Source organism: the organism of the source record quoted next, unplaced genomic scaffold (genome assembly GCF_019419815.1).
Source record: "Pyrus x bretschneideri cultivar Hongxiangsu unplaced genomic scaffold, Pyrus_bretschneideri_v1 Contig13, whole genome shotgun sequence".
NCBI lineage: Eukaryota > Viridiplantae > Streptophyta > Magnoliopsida > Rosales > Rosaceae > Pyrus > Pyrus x bretschneideri.
In genome coordinates this window covers 1,952,270-1,970,331 of record NW_025999424.1, presented here as the reverse complement: position 1 = coordinate 1,970,331, position 18,062 = coordinate 1,952,270, and the positions used below count along the sequence as shown (strand labels likewise).

Sequence of the window (18,062 nt, the reverse complement as noted above, 5' to 3'; positions counted from 1 at the left end):
TCTCAACATAGTGAAGAACATTGAGGTTCCACTATAAAATCAATTGACTTTATGGTGAAGCCCAACTTTTTTTATAATATCTGTGCAGGTTGTCCCATATGTGACCAATGGCCACACTTGTTCCACGTCACTCGATTTGTATTGTCCATATGCTAAGCTTGAAAATTCACCACTTGTGAGGGGGCATGTTGAAATAATCAATCTCGCATCAGAGAAAAAAAAGACCTTACATGTACTTATGAGTAATTTGACTACTTTTTATATTGTCAATTCTCATATTACCAATTAGTATTATGGTGAATCTAACTTTGTTCAACCTAAACATCACCAGATAGTTTGCGTGGCAAATTAAACATCATCAAATGGCAATCATATATGTTTAATTAACAGATGGAGAGATTGATTAGGGAGAGAAAAAGAAACATCTGGCCAGACTAGCCTTCCTGTGACTTGTGAAGATGGATTATGTACCTAACTGCAAGCAAAGACTTCCTAATTATTTTGTCATCTTTCTTATCATTTTCCAAGTAAATTGTGATTGCAATCCAAAACCCTCACCTAATTGCCTTTAAACTCAAGATAAAGTATTCTCAATTTCATACTTTAAAGGCACACTCAATTAACCATCAAACACGTAATATCTTTAACCTAAAATGTTAAAAAATTGCAACAGATTAGCTGAATTAATTCATATAGAAGAGAAACTTGAGTAGTTACACAACTAATAATATATAAAAGTAAATTATTTGTTGGTCTATGTTAACATTCCACTTGTTTTATGAGTAATCGATTATGTGAAAAATTTATGCTAAATAATTTGCATCACAGTGATGAAAATTTGCACTCATAACTTACACTTCACTTTTTTTTTTCTTTTTTTATCAACATGGAGAGAAGAATCACACTTCCAAACTCTTCTTTCCAATACTCGCACATTTCGGATGTTGAGACTCGACTCCTGAACCTCAAGGGAGAAGGTGATATACCCAACCAACGGGTGTATAAGGGCCGATTAGACTAATAGTTGAAAAAAAAAATATTACTAAACTAGGAGTTGGTTGATAATTACATTTTATTTAGAAACTCGTTATAAATATGAGTCTTTAAACAAAATAATTTGAATGTAACTATGAGACTATAGAGAATTAGATTTTATTTCTAAAGCGGTATTTAAAAAAAAAATACGAAAAGCTACGAGTGTAGTTGCATTGGTTAGAGAGAATATACGTCTAGCTATATTCGAGTTTGAATCTTTATTTCTACAATTTAGAGTAATTTAAAGCATAATATTATTTGTATAAAATAAAAAAAGAAAAATTACGAGTCATCGTATAATAACAATTATGTGTTCATAACATATCAATAACAAAACGTACCTTTAAAAAACGAACGAAATTATCTTGACTAACTGGCCCACTTGCATCGAATTGTTAATCCATCACCAGAATTGGCTCATAACCCAGTTCACATTTTCAAACAAATTAGGTTCAAAATGGAGTAGGGTGTCACATCTCCAATACTACCAAAATATTTCTTTTACCAAACTATTTGATTTTACAAAACTGCCACTTGGATGTGTCCTAGAAAAAAAAATTAAAAAAAAAAACTTTAACGAAAAACTTCCGGTGTTTACTTTAACGAAAAATCATATTTTTATACTAAAAAGTCAATCATGATACTATTCATTTTACCCTTTATTTTATCTTTATTGTTAAAATTCAAAATTTTCAAATTATTTTCATTAATTTTTTTAAAAAAAAGTCATCTACCTGGATCACCTAGATGGCTGGTTCGTTATCCTACAACCTAATCCACCGGAACACAGACGATCCTTTTCTAATCAACCCGGGCCCACCTCGAAGCCCTGTTTCCGGGGTTAAGCACGTTGTCGCTTACAGTTGACCATACGACCCCTAGGCGCTCCCTTAAGCGCGTGGGAGCCAGACGTTAGTTTTCTTTTTGGCACTTTTGGAGCTCTCGCCACTGTCACCCTTCTGCCCCCCCTCTCTCTCTCTCTCTCTCTGCTTCCATCAATCAAGAACTCCAGAGAGAGAAAGAGAAACCCAACTTCACTTTCCTCTTCTTTTGTCGGTACAATTTGCGGGCTGAATTCTTCCCTTCTGCAACTTGGAAGGCGGCAAAGAGCATCGTTTTGTTGCAGAGCTTTTGAAAATGACATGAAAAATGGTGGATTCCTCAGAAGAATCAAGTTAGGTATGCTCCATTTTTTTTTATTCTGTAATATTATTGTCAGATTCTGTCAAGTTATCAGTCGATTTGGTGTGAAAATTGAAGGCATACAAACCCACAATAGTAGTTAGATAAAAATACTGGTATGTATCTGCAAAAAAAAAAAAAAAGTTGTGCGGTACGGATATCTGGTGATGAAGGAAGAAAAAGTGATTTAATTTAGCTTAATTCCATGAAATATGAATTGGGTTTGTGTTTGATTGGTCTCTGAGTAGAGAGAAGAGCATGGTATTTGGTTGTAAGATATGTATGAACATGCAAAGGGCTCGTAGCTCGGTTGGTTAACAGCATTCGTCCTTGCACCGGAGCTCCGGAGTTTGATTTCACCCTCCCCCAATATTGCTTGTAGCAGAAAGCGATATGATATCTCGAATGGCAGAGGGGAAAGATCTTAGATGGTTTTCAGGGCACACCCATTTGAAGATGTCTCGGGTTGAGCATCAAATCCAGATTAAAGATGGTTATTTGAGCTACCCTCCTCCTTTTTCTCTTCACTCTTCACCCCCATATGCTGGAACTTTTCGTAGTGAATCGAACTCGAATCCATCGCCACCATCATCATCCGGCACAAAAATAAGTCCTGCTGTTCTTTTTATAATAGTGATTCTGGCTGTGCTGTTTTTCATCTCCGGTTTGCTTCACCTGCTCGTTCGATTTCTTACCAAGCACCCGTCTTCCTCAGCGGATTCTCAGTCTAATAGGTACCCAGAAATGTCTACTGCTGATGCTCTTCAGAGACAGCTGCAGCAACTCTTCCACCTTCATGATTCTGGTCTAGATCAAGCTTTTATCGACGCTCTTCCTGTTTTCCAGTATCGGGACATTGTGGGTTTGAAGGAGCCGTTTGATTGTTCCGTTTGCCTTTGTGAGTTTACTGAGAAGGACAAGCTCCGATTGCTCCCTACGTGTAGCCATGCTTTCCATATCAACTGTATAGATACTTGGCTGCTGTCAAATTCAACATGTCCTCTTTGTAGGAGTACCCTCTTTAATCCCGAGTATTCAGTTGAAAACCCAATGTTTGATTTTGATGACTATAGAGAAGAAGAAGGGTATCCTGGTAATGGAGAAAACAGGTTCGCTTCAAGGCAAAAAACCGTGGACATTGAGGAAATTGTTGTCGATAATGGGATTTTGCCGGTGAGACTGGGAAAATTTAGAAAGGTAGATGCTGAGGTAGGGGAGCCAGGAGGAGGAGAGAGTAGTAGCAGTAGATTGGATGCAAGAAGATGTTTTTCAATGGGTTCGTATCAGTATGTGCTTAACGATTCCGACCTTCTGGTTCCCTTATCAAATGATCAACAAGGCCACAATGTAAAGCCAACAAGAGGGATAGAAAACAATGGTAATCTTTCAATTGATAGTGACATGGAGGGAAAGAAGATCAGCAGTGTGACTAAGGGTGAAAGCTATTCTGTTTCCAAGATCTGGCTCTGGTCGAAGAAGGGCAAGTTTTCAAGCTCGATAGATACACAGATGGGTATGCCTTCCTCTCTTAATACAGACTTGCCATGGATGAAAAGAACGCAACCAGAATGAGAGGTATATTCTTTATTGTTTACGTGGTTGCTTATTAATTCAAAGCGTGTTATACCTAGTTTTGCCCTTCCAAATTTTTTTGTAATGCTAATTCTGTACTTGTGATGATTGATTGTGTACCGTGTCGTGTACTTTCTTAAAACCGGATATAATGTCTTGTGAAGAAGGGGTTTTCTAATGTTAGGGAATGACAATACTGGCAGCTGAGATATGGGCTATGCCATTCTTGTTGTGGGAAACTTGTGTTAATCTTGTCAGATGGATTGCCCTTTCGCGCAGTTTGTTTAAAGTAATTTCAAAGTAGCGGAAGTTATCTAGGCCGGAAAATCCAAATGTTGTTGTAGTTCGTTGGTTATGGGATCCATGGAATTAGGTCTAAAATATATGCAGTTAGAACTTCATGGTGCCCTCTATCTTCTCCATAAGGTTTTCTCCAAGATCCTTATTTGGCAAAGATAATTCGAGACAAGCAATCCAATCAATCCTATTGAAGGTTTTGACCTTTCCCTTTAAAGGTCTCAATTGACAATTTTCTTCTTGTACATTTCCATTTGTATGTTCATGAGCCAATCTATGGCCAGGGGTCAAGTCAAGTGCATTTTCTCTTTTATTGCCTTTTGATTGGTCAGGTAGCGATTTTCGCACTCAGTTTTTTTTCATGCAAGTTCTTCATTTTTCTAATTTTCGGATTGAATGAGGGAAAGTTAGGAAAAGTAAGGGACATAGAAGTTGAAGAGTGCATAAAGAGAAAACGAGTGCGTGAAAATCGCTAACTATTTTTTAACACAATCTATAGGAACTAAGTAGTGATCTATTTTGGGGTGGGCAGTTGGACAGGGTGGGGATCCATGAAAGCTGTGTGACATAATCTTTTGCTTCTTGTGAAACGGGACCCTTTTATTCAAAAATTGGCTGTAGTGGGGTCACTTTTTGGCCCTTCCCATGTGGCCAAGTTGAAATCAAAATTCCCCTCATAATTTCAAATATTTGTGCTCAATAATCAAGCAAAAAAGTTGAGGTTTCCACATTGTATTTGTATTAACTCAAATAAGATAATATCAAGGTAATAAATAAGGATCGGATCCGTGATATCATTCTAATATTATTGTAGGAATCACTCCGTTCAATGAGTTGAACTATTGATTTTTTAGAATATTGTTCATAGATTATTTTTGCAAAAATTTGAATAAATCCAAAATCATTAAAACATTCATTTGTTGGAAAGAAAACGAATGAATATTGTTTTACAAATAAACCCTAAGCCTTAATTTAGGGTTATATGATTTTAGATTTTGATGATTTAGGATATACATGATCTTTAAGGGAATATCTAAAAGATAGACGGTTCAAATCGTTAAAGTACATTACAAAGTGGGTCTCACAAAAATGTGTCAATAGTTGTGTAAAAAAAATAGTATCACGAATCTATCCCGTTAAACAAAATAAATACTAATTAATATTTTTAGCTTTAACCCGTGATTTTGTTTTGGGAGAAGAGTTGTCAACCGAACTGGCTACTAACTACTAAAAATATTGCAAGAAAAAAATCAGAACAAAAAAAATAAAGACGTTGTACCAAGAAACAGATTTGAATGGTACTACTTTATGTGTTATTTTGGGATTCGATTGGACTATGCAGATTTTTTTTGTGCGTCAAAAGGATTGGAATGTGTGTGTGTGTGTGTGTGTGTGTGTGTGTATTCACGGTGAATGATCGTGTTTTTGGTAATAGAAAAATGTATCACACGGTCACCAATGCACCAACAAATAAGTAAGTGTGAAGAGGCCTTTTTAAGTATTTGCGGGGTCCACATATTCTCGTTGATGAAAAATTTCAGTGTGCTCATAATAAGAGATGTCGAATCACATATTATTATATAATTGTAGAAAAAAATTATTTTTCAAATATCTCTTCACTTATATAATGATGTGTGATATAACAATCTATGTTCTAGACACAATGAAATATCTCTCGTTGATAAGTACATTAGGGATGTCCACGCAACTAAAATAACAGAATAAGATAGATTAGGGATTTGTCCCTTGTACATAGGCTATGTAGATAAGGTTGTGTGTTGAAACTCGAGATACATCTGTGATTTGCTCCCCTTGTACAATTGTATGGTAGAAGTTAATTAGGGCTCATCTGACACTGTTTTAGAAAAGCTAAAAGCATTTAGTAGATAATTAAAAAGTGCTTTTAAAATAATTAATTAAGAACTGTTTTCTAAATGATCAAATTTGCAAGCTTGATAACCAATAGCGTTCCGGTGCCCTATTGAGTACATGTTTGTAAAAATGTCAAGCTAAGGAGATTTGTCAGTATCTTGATCATCTGATCGAGAAGTATCACATAGATAACTAAAAGTTTATGGAATTGTTTGGCAGAAAATTTAAAGTTACTTTTGGATTATAAAAGCACTTCTAGCCAAAAATCAAGAAAATGATTTCGGCGCAATGGATATGCATGTTAGTTTCTCACATTTGAATTTCCTCTTGAATAAAAAAAGATGAATAGAAGAAAAAGAGTAGCTTGCGTAAATCATGTGATGAACATTATAAGAAGAATTCATTCTTTCCAAACGGGTCCTAAATCGCATGATACGTAGGTATGCGAGGCCCAACCCAGTAGATGGAGGGAATGGAATCTGGATGAAGAAGGTAAAAGCTTGTGGACGGTTGGTCTGTGGCAACTAAATAAGGGGACATGGATGCAAAAACTCCCTACCAGAATCTTGGATATCACCGAGAACATATTCTCGTCATCCTATAATACTCATCACATAACTTTGAATAAATGATCAGAAGAGATAAAGATGCAAGAGTTTGGCTATCATTGAGCGCCGATATATCTTCATCTAACTATATATAATACTCATCACATGACTTCGAATGAATATTTACAAAAAGATAATAATCGACAAAAGATATTAAAAAAAAAAAAGTGGTAATGTGGAGAAAAGGATGACTTGCAAACAATGGCGGATCTAGAAAATATTATTGAGGGAGTTGATAAGAATAGCACGTGCAAAATAGCATGCAAATTTCCATTTCATAGAGTCCTAGTAGGCTTGAGATCATTTGCCGAGTATTACACACCTGTCAACATATGCCAACAACTTGTGAGCGAGCATGTTAGTCAATAGCTTTTAGGCGAGCATGCTGACAAATGTTAACGTCTGCCGAGTGAACTTATTGAAATATGCCCATAGCAACGCATACAAAGGTATGAGGTTAGCAGCTACCCTGTCTAGTGTCTATAAAGACAATTCGTTGAGTAGTTAGATGACAACTTGAGCATCTCATGCTTTCAAAGGGCAGCTCCCAATTTTTCTGTAGAGAATTTCTACGAATGGGGGGAGGAGGGGTCGGCTGCCCCAACTTTCCCAAGGTGAATCCGCCCCTACTTGCAGAAAGAAGAGAGAAAATGCATTCATGAGGGCAGTTTTCATCGTGTCTGCTACCTAACCATGATATGCAGATGAGTGCGTACTGCGTAGGGCCTTAATAATTAAGTCACGTTGGATTTTTACATGTACGAGGAACTTATAGCAACTTGCCCATGGGCCATGGCTTGTAGCTTTGTGGGTGTCTTCCTTGTCAAACACCACACAAGCACAAAGTAAATGATCTTGAGTATAAGGATTTCCATCACTAGTAAAAATCTAAAACTCTCATTTGGTTGCTCGGATTACATTAGAATGGATAATCGAACATATTTGAGGGGAAAAAATAAAACAATTATGTCCAACTTAAATGTAAAAGATAACTTATCGGGGACATTACCTATTATAGCTTTTACTTTCAATATACTTAAATTATACCAGTTATCGATTTCAATTCGACCCTAGAGACCAAACGAGGTCTAAAGGCAACAAACCAGTCATTAACAAGAGAATAACTTACATGCAACTGAATTGTTAAGACAATGCGCGACATCTAAATTCAATTGCGCGATGTCATGTAAAATGAATATAATACACAATACATACGATATCACAACGTGTTAGTCGCATGCAAAGATCTCTCCGGTGACGGAACCAGGATCCAAAACAGAGGGCCACAAGGGATGAAATTGTACCACAAAACATAAGAGTTTTTAAGAAATATGGAGGCTAAGGCCATATTTCCTCCGCCGTCAACTCTCCCGCGAAAGGCAAAACCCTGCGCGCATCCCAGAACACCCCCCATCAATTCCCTCCGTTTTCTTTCACTTTCTCTACATCCCCCCCTCATCACGTGACTCTCACGTGAAGGAGGGCGAGTCGCTGCTCAAATCCATCGACGACTTCGCTGACACCGGAATCGACGCGTACCGGCACGAGAAATCCCTGTACAAATAATCATCAATCAAATTACCGTTCTGCCCCGGGCCTTCGTCGAAGTTGAGGGAGTAACTCGTGGGGTCGTATTGAAATTTCCCGGACCGCCTGGGGTTGTTTTTGTTGAACCGCCGGATGAAGGTCTTCCACTTGGGACCCGCGAGGAGTTCGGACCACTCCCGGATCTTCTTCCAGCCGCGGTACAGCCACGGATCCTCGTATTCGCCGGCGGACCGGATCCGCTCCCACGACCGGTCGGGAGAGGAGGGTTCGGGTCCGAAGCAAGGGATCCAGAAACAGCACCCGCTTCTTCTCGCGAGCATCAACTCCTCCCCGTCATCGGATTCCGCGGCGGAGTCGGTCTTCGGATTTGGAACGGCGTCGTACTCGGTTTTCGACGACATTTTAAAACCGAAAATTCGGAAATTTTGGAGAAAATTAAGGCTTGGAAATCAGAGGGAAAATTGGGCAGAGAAAGAGAAAGATTTGAGGAATTTCGATTTGGGTAAAATCCCTAAATCCATAAATCTTTCTCTTTCTGCAAACCCTAAAGCCCTCTCTCGATCGATTGCTCTCTGGATTTCCCGATCCGGGAGCGAGGATTTGGAGGGAGACAAATATAGGTCGATTTGTAAAGGCATTCTCGCTGGAGGTCAAACTTATTTTACCGGGAAATTCTGGTTGCCAGCAGTTAATCGGAGAACCAGCTCAGAATTCAATGGAAGTGACATGGTAAGTCAGGCATCTGCGATGAGGGTATGTTCGTAATTTAGTAGTTAATTAGTTCTATCTGTCACTGGCGGGAACTGACTGTTTCTGATTAATCATATTTTTAATTTCGTATTATTAATTCCAGGTTAATTATGGGGAATTTATATATTTATCATTTGTTTAATTAAACAGATTGGCTTGTTTTAACTTAAGAAAATGAATCAGCAACATTGTTAGATCCGGTCAAGACTTATTGCATCGTTGCTATTCATAGGGAACAGCTATTTTTTATTTTTTTAGTCGAACGCCACAAGTATCAAATTTTTAGTATTGATTATAATGGGAATTTCTTGAGTGCTACGTAATATTGAATAATTACGCTCATAATGACTATGAATGAAGATAAAAGATCTAAATAGTTGTGGAAATCAATTCTAATGACTAATTGTAGTTAACGCAGGGCCATTTTTGACTCCCAAAATACTACAGGTTGAGAGAAAAAGACCGAGAAAGGCCTGATAAAATTCAAGGCTAAGTGGAATTGGAGAGGGGCATTTTTGAGCACTGCAGCCGACCGCTCATTAGTCTGGTTTGAGCAAGCAACATAAACAAACATAAATACTTTTGTACCTTCAAGGACACGTGGGAAGACTACAACTTTATGGCACAAGGCTTTAGGGGTAGGCCTACTCAGATGCTAATCAACCGCATGTCGGTCACCAATCAAAAGCAGAAGTTTATGACAATATATAAAGGCAGTCAGGTGACTACTCGGAAGAGATATCATTGACTAGTCAAGGCAACGTGGGAAGACTACAACTTAAACATGAGTACTTTTTGACCTTCATTAGTCTAGTTTGAGTAAGCAACATAAACATAAGTACTTTTCGATCTCCAAGGACATGTGGGAAGACTGCAACTTTATGGCACAAGGCTTTAGGAGTAGGCCTACTCAGATACCAATTAGGCTGCGTTCGGTCACCAATCAAAAGCAAAAGTATAGGACAAGATGTAAAGGTAGCCGAGCGACTACTCGGAAGAGATATCATTGACTAGTCAAGGCCGAGCAGGTCGCTCGACACGTATCGACCTAGAAGAACGTGCATTCCAACAGAGTGATTGTCGCTTCACCGTCGAATAACGGCTTATGGGCGAAAAGGTTGTTAGCACACCATTCTACACGTAGCTAGCACATAAAATACTAGAAAAGAGAAAGTATTTAAGCATAAGGCTTTCTGGGTTCACTAAGGCCTATAAAAAAGGGTGGGAACCTCTTGTAAGGGGATCAGACAATTGAGAAGAAAGAGAATCCTACTCTATAGCCGAGCGCTACTCGTAACTTTCAATTTAATATATTACGAGCAACACTGTAAATCTAGCCCAATTTTGAAAGGTGAACCAATTAAATCCTGGGTCTATTTATTTCATAGCTTTGATCCCAGCCACCAAGAGCTTATTGTTCTAGTTTGTTAACCTGTAAATTTGAGTGGTACCAATTGTATATGTGCATTGAATTCACACCCGATTACAACATGAAACTTCTTTCTTTTCTGATTTCTGGGTGTTAACGTGAAAATTGAAATGTCCTCGTTTTTTTATTTCCTTCATCTTTTCCTCATTTTTGTCAAGGGAAGTAGGCTAGCCATGTTTGACTGAAGCAACCTAATTGACATGAATTAAGCAGATTTAGTGTGTGATTTTTTCCTTGAACATCAAGTAAGCACCTCTTCTTCTTCCTTTTTTTTCTGCCTTGAACATTAAGCAAATTGTTGACTTGTAGGATCAACGTGGCTTTCTATATTAATGTTCTTCATTTCAGAGAGAAAAAAAAAAAACAAAAATCATTTTTTGAATTAATGTATTAACATATATAGATAAATAATTTTCAAATTATTTTATTTATGCATGGTTGGTCAAGTAAATCATCGATATATTCTTTAAAATTTTGTGCGTGTGTAGGAAGTTGCAGATTTTAAATTACGACTGGAACAAGTCGAATCAAACTTGACCTACTGGTAGGGAAATATCCAAAGCTGTTGAGTCGTTTGCATAAAAGTCAATGAGGTCAGTCTAATCTAATGCAAAAGCGATCAAACGTTGCCGCCTCATATATCCGATTCTACAAAGAAACTTTAGAGCTTAATTTAAAGGTCATATGATTTTAAATTTTGATGGTTTTTTTGTACGTATAATCTTTGAAAGAAAACCTAAAAGATAGACAATTCGAATTATTGAAATATATTATGAAGTGAGTCTTATAAAAGCGTGTCAAAAGTTGTGTAAAAAATGGTGTCACAGATCAGTTCCAATATATATATAAAGTATTATTGACACTTCAAAAATCTAATTGTGCATTTTTCATAAAGGTATTTTTCTTTTAAAATATAAAATTAAAATTTTGAAGTATCAATAACAATTCTAAAAAAAAAATACATAAATTACTTCTTTATGTTTGCATTCTCTTGCTGAATCGGTCAACTGCTATATGATAAACAGTTTTAACTATTTATTTGTTTATTTGTATATAATATAAACAATTATATAAAACATGGTTGAATGAGAACAATTATGTAATACATGTTTGAATGAGCTGCAAGTCACATATATACATCAAAGAAACCCTAGTAATCAAACAACGTATTGGAGCACTTAACTAGCTCCTTAATTAACTAGAACTAATACTTGAAGTTAACTAGCCAGAGTTGTATCTGTGACAAGTCAAAATACTTAATGCATGTATGACATTTCAAGCATGTATATATATATATATGGAGACGGATTTGCGTGTTACTACTTTTTTTACACAATTTTGGACACACGTTTTTGTGAAACTCACTTTGTAATGTATTTTAACGATCAGAATCGTCTATCTTTTAGGTTTTTCCTCAAATATCATGCCAACCAAAAATCACCAAAATCTAAAACCATATTGACCATTGGATTAAGGGTTTATGTTTTTTTGTATAATTGTATTCGTTCATTTTTTTCACTATAAATAAATGTCTTAATGATTTTAGATTTATATAATTGTTTATAGGATTATTTGATATTCTAAATTATAGACGTTTTGGATCATTAAAATTGGAGTCAACTCTACAGAAATTGTGACAAAATTTGTGAAAAAAAAAAGTGATCGATATAGGGGCATGATGATGGCTATTGGTCAAACCGAGAAAAAATTGGACGACTGATTGAATAGGTCACTGGGTACAAATTATTCAAATTATACTATTACCCAGCTAGAAAGTCAGTCCTATTTTTCCATTTAATTTCCTCTTCAAGACTTTGAATCTTTCTCCGTTGGGTTTTCAGTTTCATCCATGTTTCCTCACATGAAACCACTTCTCATACGCGTTTGTATGGGCACTAAAATTCAAACTAATATTTTCCTCCATTTTTTAGTCAAACAAAACAAGCTTACCATATTTCTCTTATAAATACCAAACCCTCCTTCACAAATTTTTATAACTTCAAAACAAAACCATTCGACTCATTAGAACTAGTGACTCAAATATTCTCCAGAAATCATGGCCAGAGAAATCATTAGCCGCCACCGTTTCGTTGTTGCCCTACTTGTGGTGAGCTTCATTTTGCTCTCTGCCGCAGTCGAAGCCCGTCCTCTTGACGTGCATGGTTCTCCCGTTCATCACCAGATTCATCATCACAGTCACAGCCACCCGGTGCACCACAATCCAAGGAAGGCCGCCGGTCAGAGCGGAGGCGGCGTGGGTAATTACTTTGCCGATGTTCTTTCCCTCTGGGGAATCAAGAATTCTGGTCCAAGCCCCGGCGCAGGCCATTAATATTCCATGCAAAACAAATGAAGGTGTGCTAGCTCCTAGTCCTAGCTAGCTACTCTAGTCTTCAGGGTTCAAATGCAGCAGAGCTAGCTGATAGTGTTATACGATATTGTGGTAGTGATCAGAAAATAAGAAACTGTTTGAATTCATAGTTCACGTGATCATGATCTAGGAGGAACAAGGAAGTCAATTATACTTGTGTAAAAATGTTACATTCTTTAATTTATTCATCGTTCTAGTAGAGAGTTACATGTCTTTGAATTTACATACTACGAGCATCTCCAATAAAAAATATAAATTGTCTTGAAATAGTCAATTTAAAACCTATGAACCAATTTTCACCTCCAGTGGGCTGGAATTTGGGAATGATAAATATCCAACCCGACGGAAAATGGAAAAAAAAAAAAAAAAAAAAACCGCCGATATTTGCCTCTCTTTTTTTCAATCTCGTTAACTGAACCTAGCTTGACAAAAAATTTAAATGGTTTATCAAACAGATGCTTCATATTTAAATTTTATTTTTGTGTTGATAAGTTGAGGCTAGTACGGTGTAGTAGTATTCTTTTTTACTGGTAAATGAGAGATCTTAGGTTTGATTTTCGACACATGCAAATTTGAACTATATTATTGCTAGTCTATTAAGAGGCTAAGTCCATTCCCCTCTCTTTAGTATAGATAATATCGATTGTTAAAAAAAAAATAAATGTTGGAACACAAATTTATTATTTTTCATTTAAAAAGAGAGCTTTGTTAAGAAATCTTAATATAAGCTGGCCCATATGGTATAAGCTAAGAATTATATTTTATGGGCCTGTTTGTCAACAAGATTTCGTGATCCATGGCTGAAAACCACAACCGAACAAGCCACTGCGGTTTAGGTCTGCAAATCAAAACCACTTTGATTCTTTGGATCTCTAGACAGAGAAAAATACACACCTAATCAGAGCTATAAAACTTGCACATTTCCTTGATGACAACTCTGGGAAAGCAAACATTTCCTTGAGAAAATAAGAAATACAACATAAGGGATGATATTCTTGTGTTTTTTGATGGGATAATCAGTAACCAGAGGAATTATAACCCACATAATTGAAACGCTGTCGAATGTTGTGGTGGTTATACCTAGAATCTCCATAGTCTACTGACTTTATCACCACAGCTTCACGCCGTCCATCCTGTTCTTGAACCGCCCCAAACACAATCTCATTTGTCTCGCTGCTCTTCTCGTAGTATGTATTTGGGTTTGTTGAGTAATGCCTGTGATGCTGCTGCTGTTGCTGATGCTGCTGCATCTGCATTTGCATCTGCATATGGTGTCGTTGCTGCTGCTGCAGCTGCAGCTGAATCTGAAGTTGTTGCTGTTGTTGTTGTTGTTGTTGTTGTTGTTGTTGTTGTTTGTGTTGATGTTGCTGATATTCGCCCTCCCATGAATTATAGTAGGCTTGACTTTGCTTCGAACGGCGAGGCTTCTCTAGGTCTTTGGTCATGTATGGATAGGTTTTATTCGGGGTTGGGGATCTGGTTTCTATTGATGGAGGCTCGTCTTCGTCTGGAATAACATAGCTGTCTTGCATGGGCCAAGCATTTGAATGTTCATTAGTTTGATGATACTGCTGCTGTATGTGATATTGTCGGGGCTTACTTCTAAAGCCCGTAAATACTCCCCCAAAGATTTCAGCCACAGACGAGCCGGTGTTGAGAACGATCTTTCCTAGTGAACCAAAGAAGCCGTCATCTAGTTTCTCGGGTTCATCTTCATTTGGAATTAAAGGGGGCCTGACGGATTTTGGAGGCATCTGATATGGTGCTACTGTTGCAGCCCTATGTATAGGAGTTCTTTGGTCCTGTAAATAACTTGCATCATTTGACGAAAACATTGCTTGCACCCTACGCTGCAGCAATGCCAGCATGTAACCAAAGAATGCAGCTGCCATCAGCATTGCTATTCCTGCAATGATGGAGAACAGATTTTAAAGATCAGCATCACCTAAAAGCAAATTACAGTGTTGAAAGTCCAAACTGTTTTAGTTACATACCTAAACCGAAAGTTCCATCGTAGCGGTCATTACAGTCATCATAGTGGAGTTGGATCTCCCGAATCGCCTGGTTTCCTCTGTCTACAACCAAAAGAGAGCAGCTGCTGCCTACGTATACCACATCAAAATCAGTAGAAAACTTTGCGTCTTCACTTGGACCATCAACATGACCACCTCCTCTGCTCCATTGTCCACCAGCAATAGTCGTAACCCCTATACAAAGGTGAAATAAGTGTTTTGTGCCGTTACATTTGACACAACAATTACAGAAGAAAGTGGTGATTCCTTAACCACTATGATGTCTTAAACATCCAAAGACTTACCGGCATCACTTATCTTCCTGATAGCCATATTCATTGTGTCTGCGATATAAATATTTCCTCTATCATCCACAGTCAGCCCTTTTGGGTGGTTCATTCTTGCTTCTCTTGGCCTCCCGTCCACATGCCCAGAGTACCCCTCAGGTGATCCAGAAATCAGCTTGGGTCGGCTATCTGCAAACCATCATTCATTCAGCATATGAAAGAATGATAGGTTCTACCAAAATAAATAAAACAGATAGCAAGCAAGCATTAAACCAGGAACTGTACTGAAACTACTTCTATAACGAAAGAGATAGTTTGAAGACTATATTTGCATATTTCATTGATAATAAATAAAGTAAATCTCAAAGTTTATCTTCTCTTTCTTTAGATGGTTTTGATGATTGATTATACTCGAATGCAAATAAAGCTGAAATTATGAAAGAAAAAAGTGAAATTGCGAATCATTAACTGATAAACAACAAAGATTTTATTTTGAAGGAGCTTAAAGGTATAACATGAAGTATAACAAACCCAAGTTTCCCACGTTAAAGTACACAAAGTAGTTAAATCTAGCTTAGGTTAAAAAAAGAAGTTTAAGATGAGTAAACAAGAAGTTAAACTGGTCATTAGAGAATCCTGGTCTCAAACCAAAAGAAAAAGAAAGTAAATCTCCAAAAAGATGGCACTTGATTATCCAGAAAGTAGAGTCTTCCACTAAACAAAAGCACATAAAAGCAGCAACAGTACTTTTTATAAATGAATGGAATTTGGCAAGAGTAGAAGAAAAGAAAGGAATCAGAAAGACAATGTTAATGTCTTGCGCATCAACCCGAATACAAAGTTTTAACTGTTAGGGTGAACTGACGTGGGCGAAGCCACATTGCCTAGTATGCACCCGAGTTTGAATCTCCCTCCCGCAGTTTAGATTAGTTTAGGGTGAACTAGAATTGAGTCCCTGGATATATGTTAATAAAACAAGCAACAAGAGCAGTGATATGATGGTATAATTCGAGAAATAAGGCAGCGAAAGCGGCTTACATCGAGACAGTGGCATTGAGATCTTGTAGATGTTACTATTTTCGGAGTCCAAAACCAGAAGCTCTCCACTTGGGGACACTTCAACCGAGTGTGGTTCAATTCCGAGCTTACTTCCATCAAACACCGTATCCACGGTGTATCCACCCTCAAATTTCATCATCGAACGGCTGGAAACAGCTGAAAAATTGAACCCCATCAACCTCATAAACCTCACCATTTCAAAGAACACTCTCTAATTACCAAAATAACAACCAAAGAAGCACTCTCTCATTACCACATCAACAACCATAAAAATACGAAAAATTGGTAAATCTGAGTTGGGAAAAATACCTGAACTGGTTTTTGTGGTGGATTTCAGTGACCAGAGCCATTTGACAAGAGCAGAAATCACATTGGTGACAATCCCAGTTACAATTTCTGCATATACATACACATATACATATATGCGAAATTACAAGATTACCAATTGAAGCAAAGCCAAATTTGAAGCAGAATGGGGGATAAAGATGGAAACTTCACTCACTTGCAGGAGGTGAGGCAGCTACTCCTGATGAGAAATCCCCAGAGAGAAGAAGAAAAATCAGAAGCAATGCAACCCAATTCCTCACCATTGATGTTGGTTTTGTTGATCAGAGCTCTAAGAGCAGAAGAATACTCACTCACTCGCTCACAAGCTCTGAGCTTGTAGTAACACCACTTAAGTAGGAGACCCCACAGACAGTGTTCTGCCACTTTTTCTACAAATTACTCAGTGAGAATGATTCTTTCTAGAGAGAGAGAGAGGAGAGAGAAAGAAGGTAAAAGAGACAAAGTGGGTATGGTGAATTTGGAAGGTTTGGTGATACTGAATTTTGAACACAATGGAGTTCAGTGTTAAGGAAAGGAAAAGGTAAAGGCAAAGGGGAGAGAGAGAGAGAGAGAGAGAGAGAGAGAGGGGAATCACTGCTAGTGCAATAAAAGCAAGAGGAGGGAATCATATCCTCTGTCTTTACTTTTTTCAGTCTTAAAATTGTGCTAACCAATCCGTTGTTAATTAATTACAGTGGATGCTCACTTCTTTAGGAGGGCAACTTATTCTCTTTGACGGCATCTCTAGTCAATAACGTATTATTATATCATTGAGTTATTTTACATGACATTGCGTGATTGGATTAGAGTACCCCTATTCTAGCCTTCAGGGGTAATAATGTCATTTCGTCGTGAGGGTGTGGTTGTTCATGGGATCATCAGCTGATATTGTGCAGTGTTGGAGCATCCACAGAAATTGGAGTGACGATCTTGTACAAGAAAACAACTTACAACTCTCCAACTTCAATTATTTGTTCTTCATTTGATGCTTTTGTTTAATGCTGTCTTTTTGTTTCTTCACCCTCATCTCACATGTGCTTAGATCTCATGTGTCATATGCTAACAAACCAAAGTGGTCGTGACAATATTTTTTAACCTTCTTTGAATCTTTGTTTTTCTTTCATTGGTCAACAAAATCATATTTTTTCTTTCTTCCGTCTCTTAAGAGAAACAAAATGTCATTGTAGCAGTTATCGAAACTCAATCACGTACTATCGTGCTAGTAAGTTAAAACACATAACATAACTGATTTTAAATATCCTCCTGACATCTTAGTGTAAATAAGCCTCTCTCATGTCCTTCTGAGGTTTCTTTTGGAGTAGGGCTTCAACATTCATAATTGTGGTCCATCTGAATTAGCAAAGACTCCCATTCCATCATTATCACATTTATTTTTGCAAGGTCAGTGTTATTTACGCACTTAGTTTTACCTCTCACACCCTTGTCAAGTTTTAGCATAGATCTTCAAATCCGATTGAATGACCAGAGATTGAAAGATGTGTGTAAAAATGAATGGATAACACTACCCTGTTTGCAATTTGATCTTTCTAGTATCTAATGATGAAAGTAGTTTACCACTTTAGATGAAACAATGAATTGCAAACATGGACGTCGAAAAATTAGTTAGAGCAATGCACTCTCCTCTCTATGCTTGCGAATCCTCTACAGCTTTAGATTAGAATATCGCTCGAAAAAAAATACTGAATTTGATCT

General features: G+C 37.3%; 3 protein-coding genes across 3 annotated transcripts; 1 reads left to right on the top strand and 2 right to left on the bottom strand.

Moving 5' to 3' along the window:
* The first annotated feature begins 1,968 nt into the window (after positions 1–1,968).
* LOC125474813 (RING-H2 finger protein ATL46-like) lies at positions 1,969–4,028 on the top strand. The gene has a single exon (XM_048578898.1). It carries the CDS (start codon positions 2,611–2,613, stop codon positions 3,787–3,789), a length of 1,179 nt encoding a protein of 392 aa, XP_048434855.1. The 5' UTR covers positions 1,969–2,610; the 3' UTR covers positions 3,790–4,028.
* A 3,644-nt stretch (positions 4,029–7,672) lies between these two features.
* LOC103963933 lies at positions 7,673–9,127 on the bottom strand. The gene has a single exon (XM_009376809.3). The coding sequence runs from the start codon at positions 8,513–8,515 to the stop codon at positions 8,036–8,038; it is 480 nt and encodes a 159-aa protein (XP_009375084.1). The 5' UTR covers positions 8,516–9,127; the 3' UTR covers positions 7,673–8,035.
* Positions 9,128–13,503: 4,376 nt separating this feature from the next.
* LOC103963934 lies at positions 13,504–16,955 on the bottom strand. Its single transcript, XM_048578896.1, has 6 exons — positions 16,525–16,955; positions 16,332–16,418; positions 16,002–16,178; positions 14,982–15,152; positions 14,659–14,871; positions 13,504–14,570 (listed from the first exon to the last, which is right to left on the bottom strand). Exons 1-6 carry the CDS (start codon positions 16,610–16,612, stop codon positions 13,681–13,683), a joined length of 1,626 nt encoding a protein of 541 aa, XP_048434853.1. The 5' UTR covers positions 16,613–16,955; the 3' UTR covers positions 13,504–13,680.
* Positions 16,956–18,062: the final 1,107 nt, after the last annotated feature.

Bases quoted from the DNA above. Each gene is read 5' to 3' on its own strand.
- LOC125474813 (XM_048578898.1), top strand. From the start codon at position 2,611: ATGATATCTCGAATGGCAGAGGGGAAAGATCTTAGATGGTTTTCAGGG.
- LOC103963933 (XM_009376809.3), bottom strand. From the start codon at position 8,515: ATGTCGTCGAAAACCGAGTACGACGCCGTTCCAAATCCGAAGACCGAC.
- LOC103963934 (XM_048578896.1), bottom strand. From the start codon at position 16,612: ATGGTGAGGAATTGGGTTGCATTGCTTCTGATTTTTCTTCTTCTCTCT. The intron at 15,153-16,001 runs GTAAGCCGCTTT...GATGGTTTGCAG, and splicing joins CTCAATGCCACTGTCTCGAT to ATAGCCGACCCAAGCTGATT. The intron at 14,571-14,658 runs GTATGTAACTAA...CCATCATTGCAG, and splicing joins CGATGGAACTTTCGGTTTAG to GAATAGCAATGCTGATGGCA.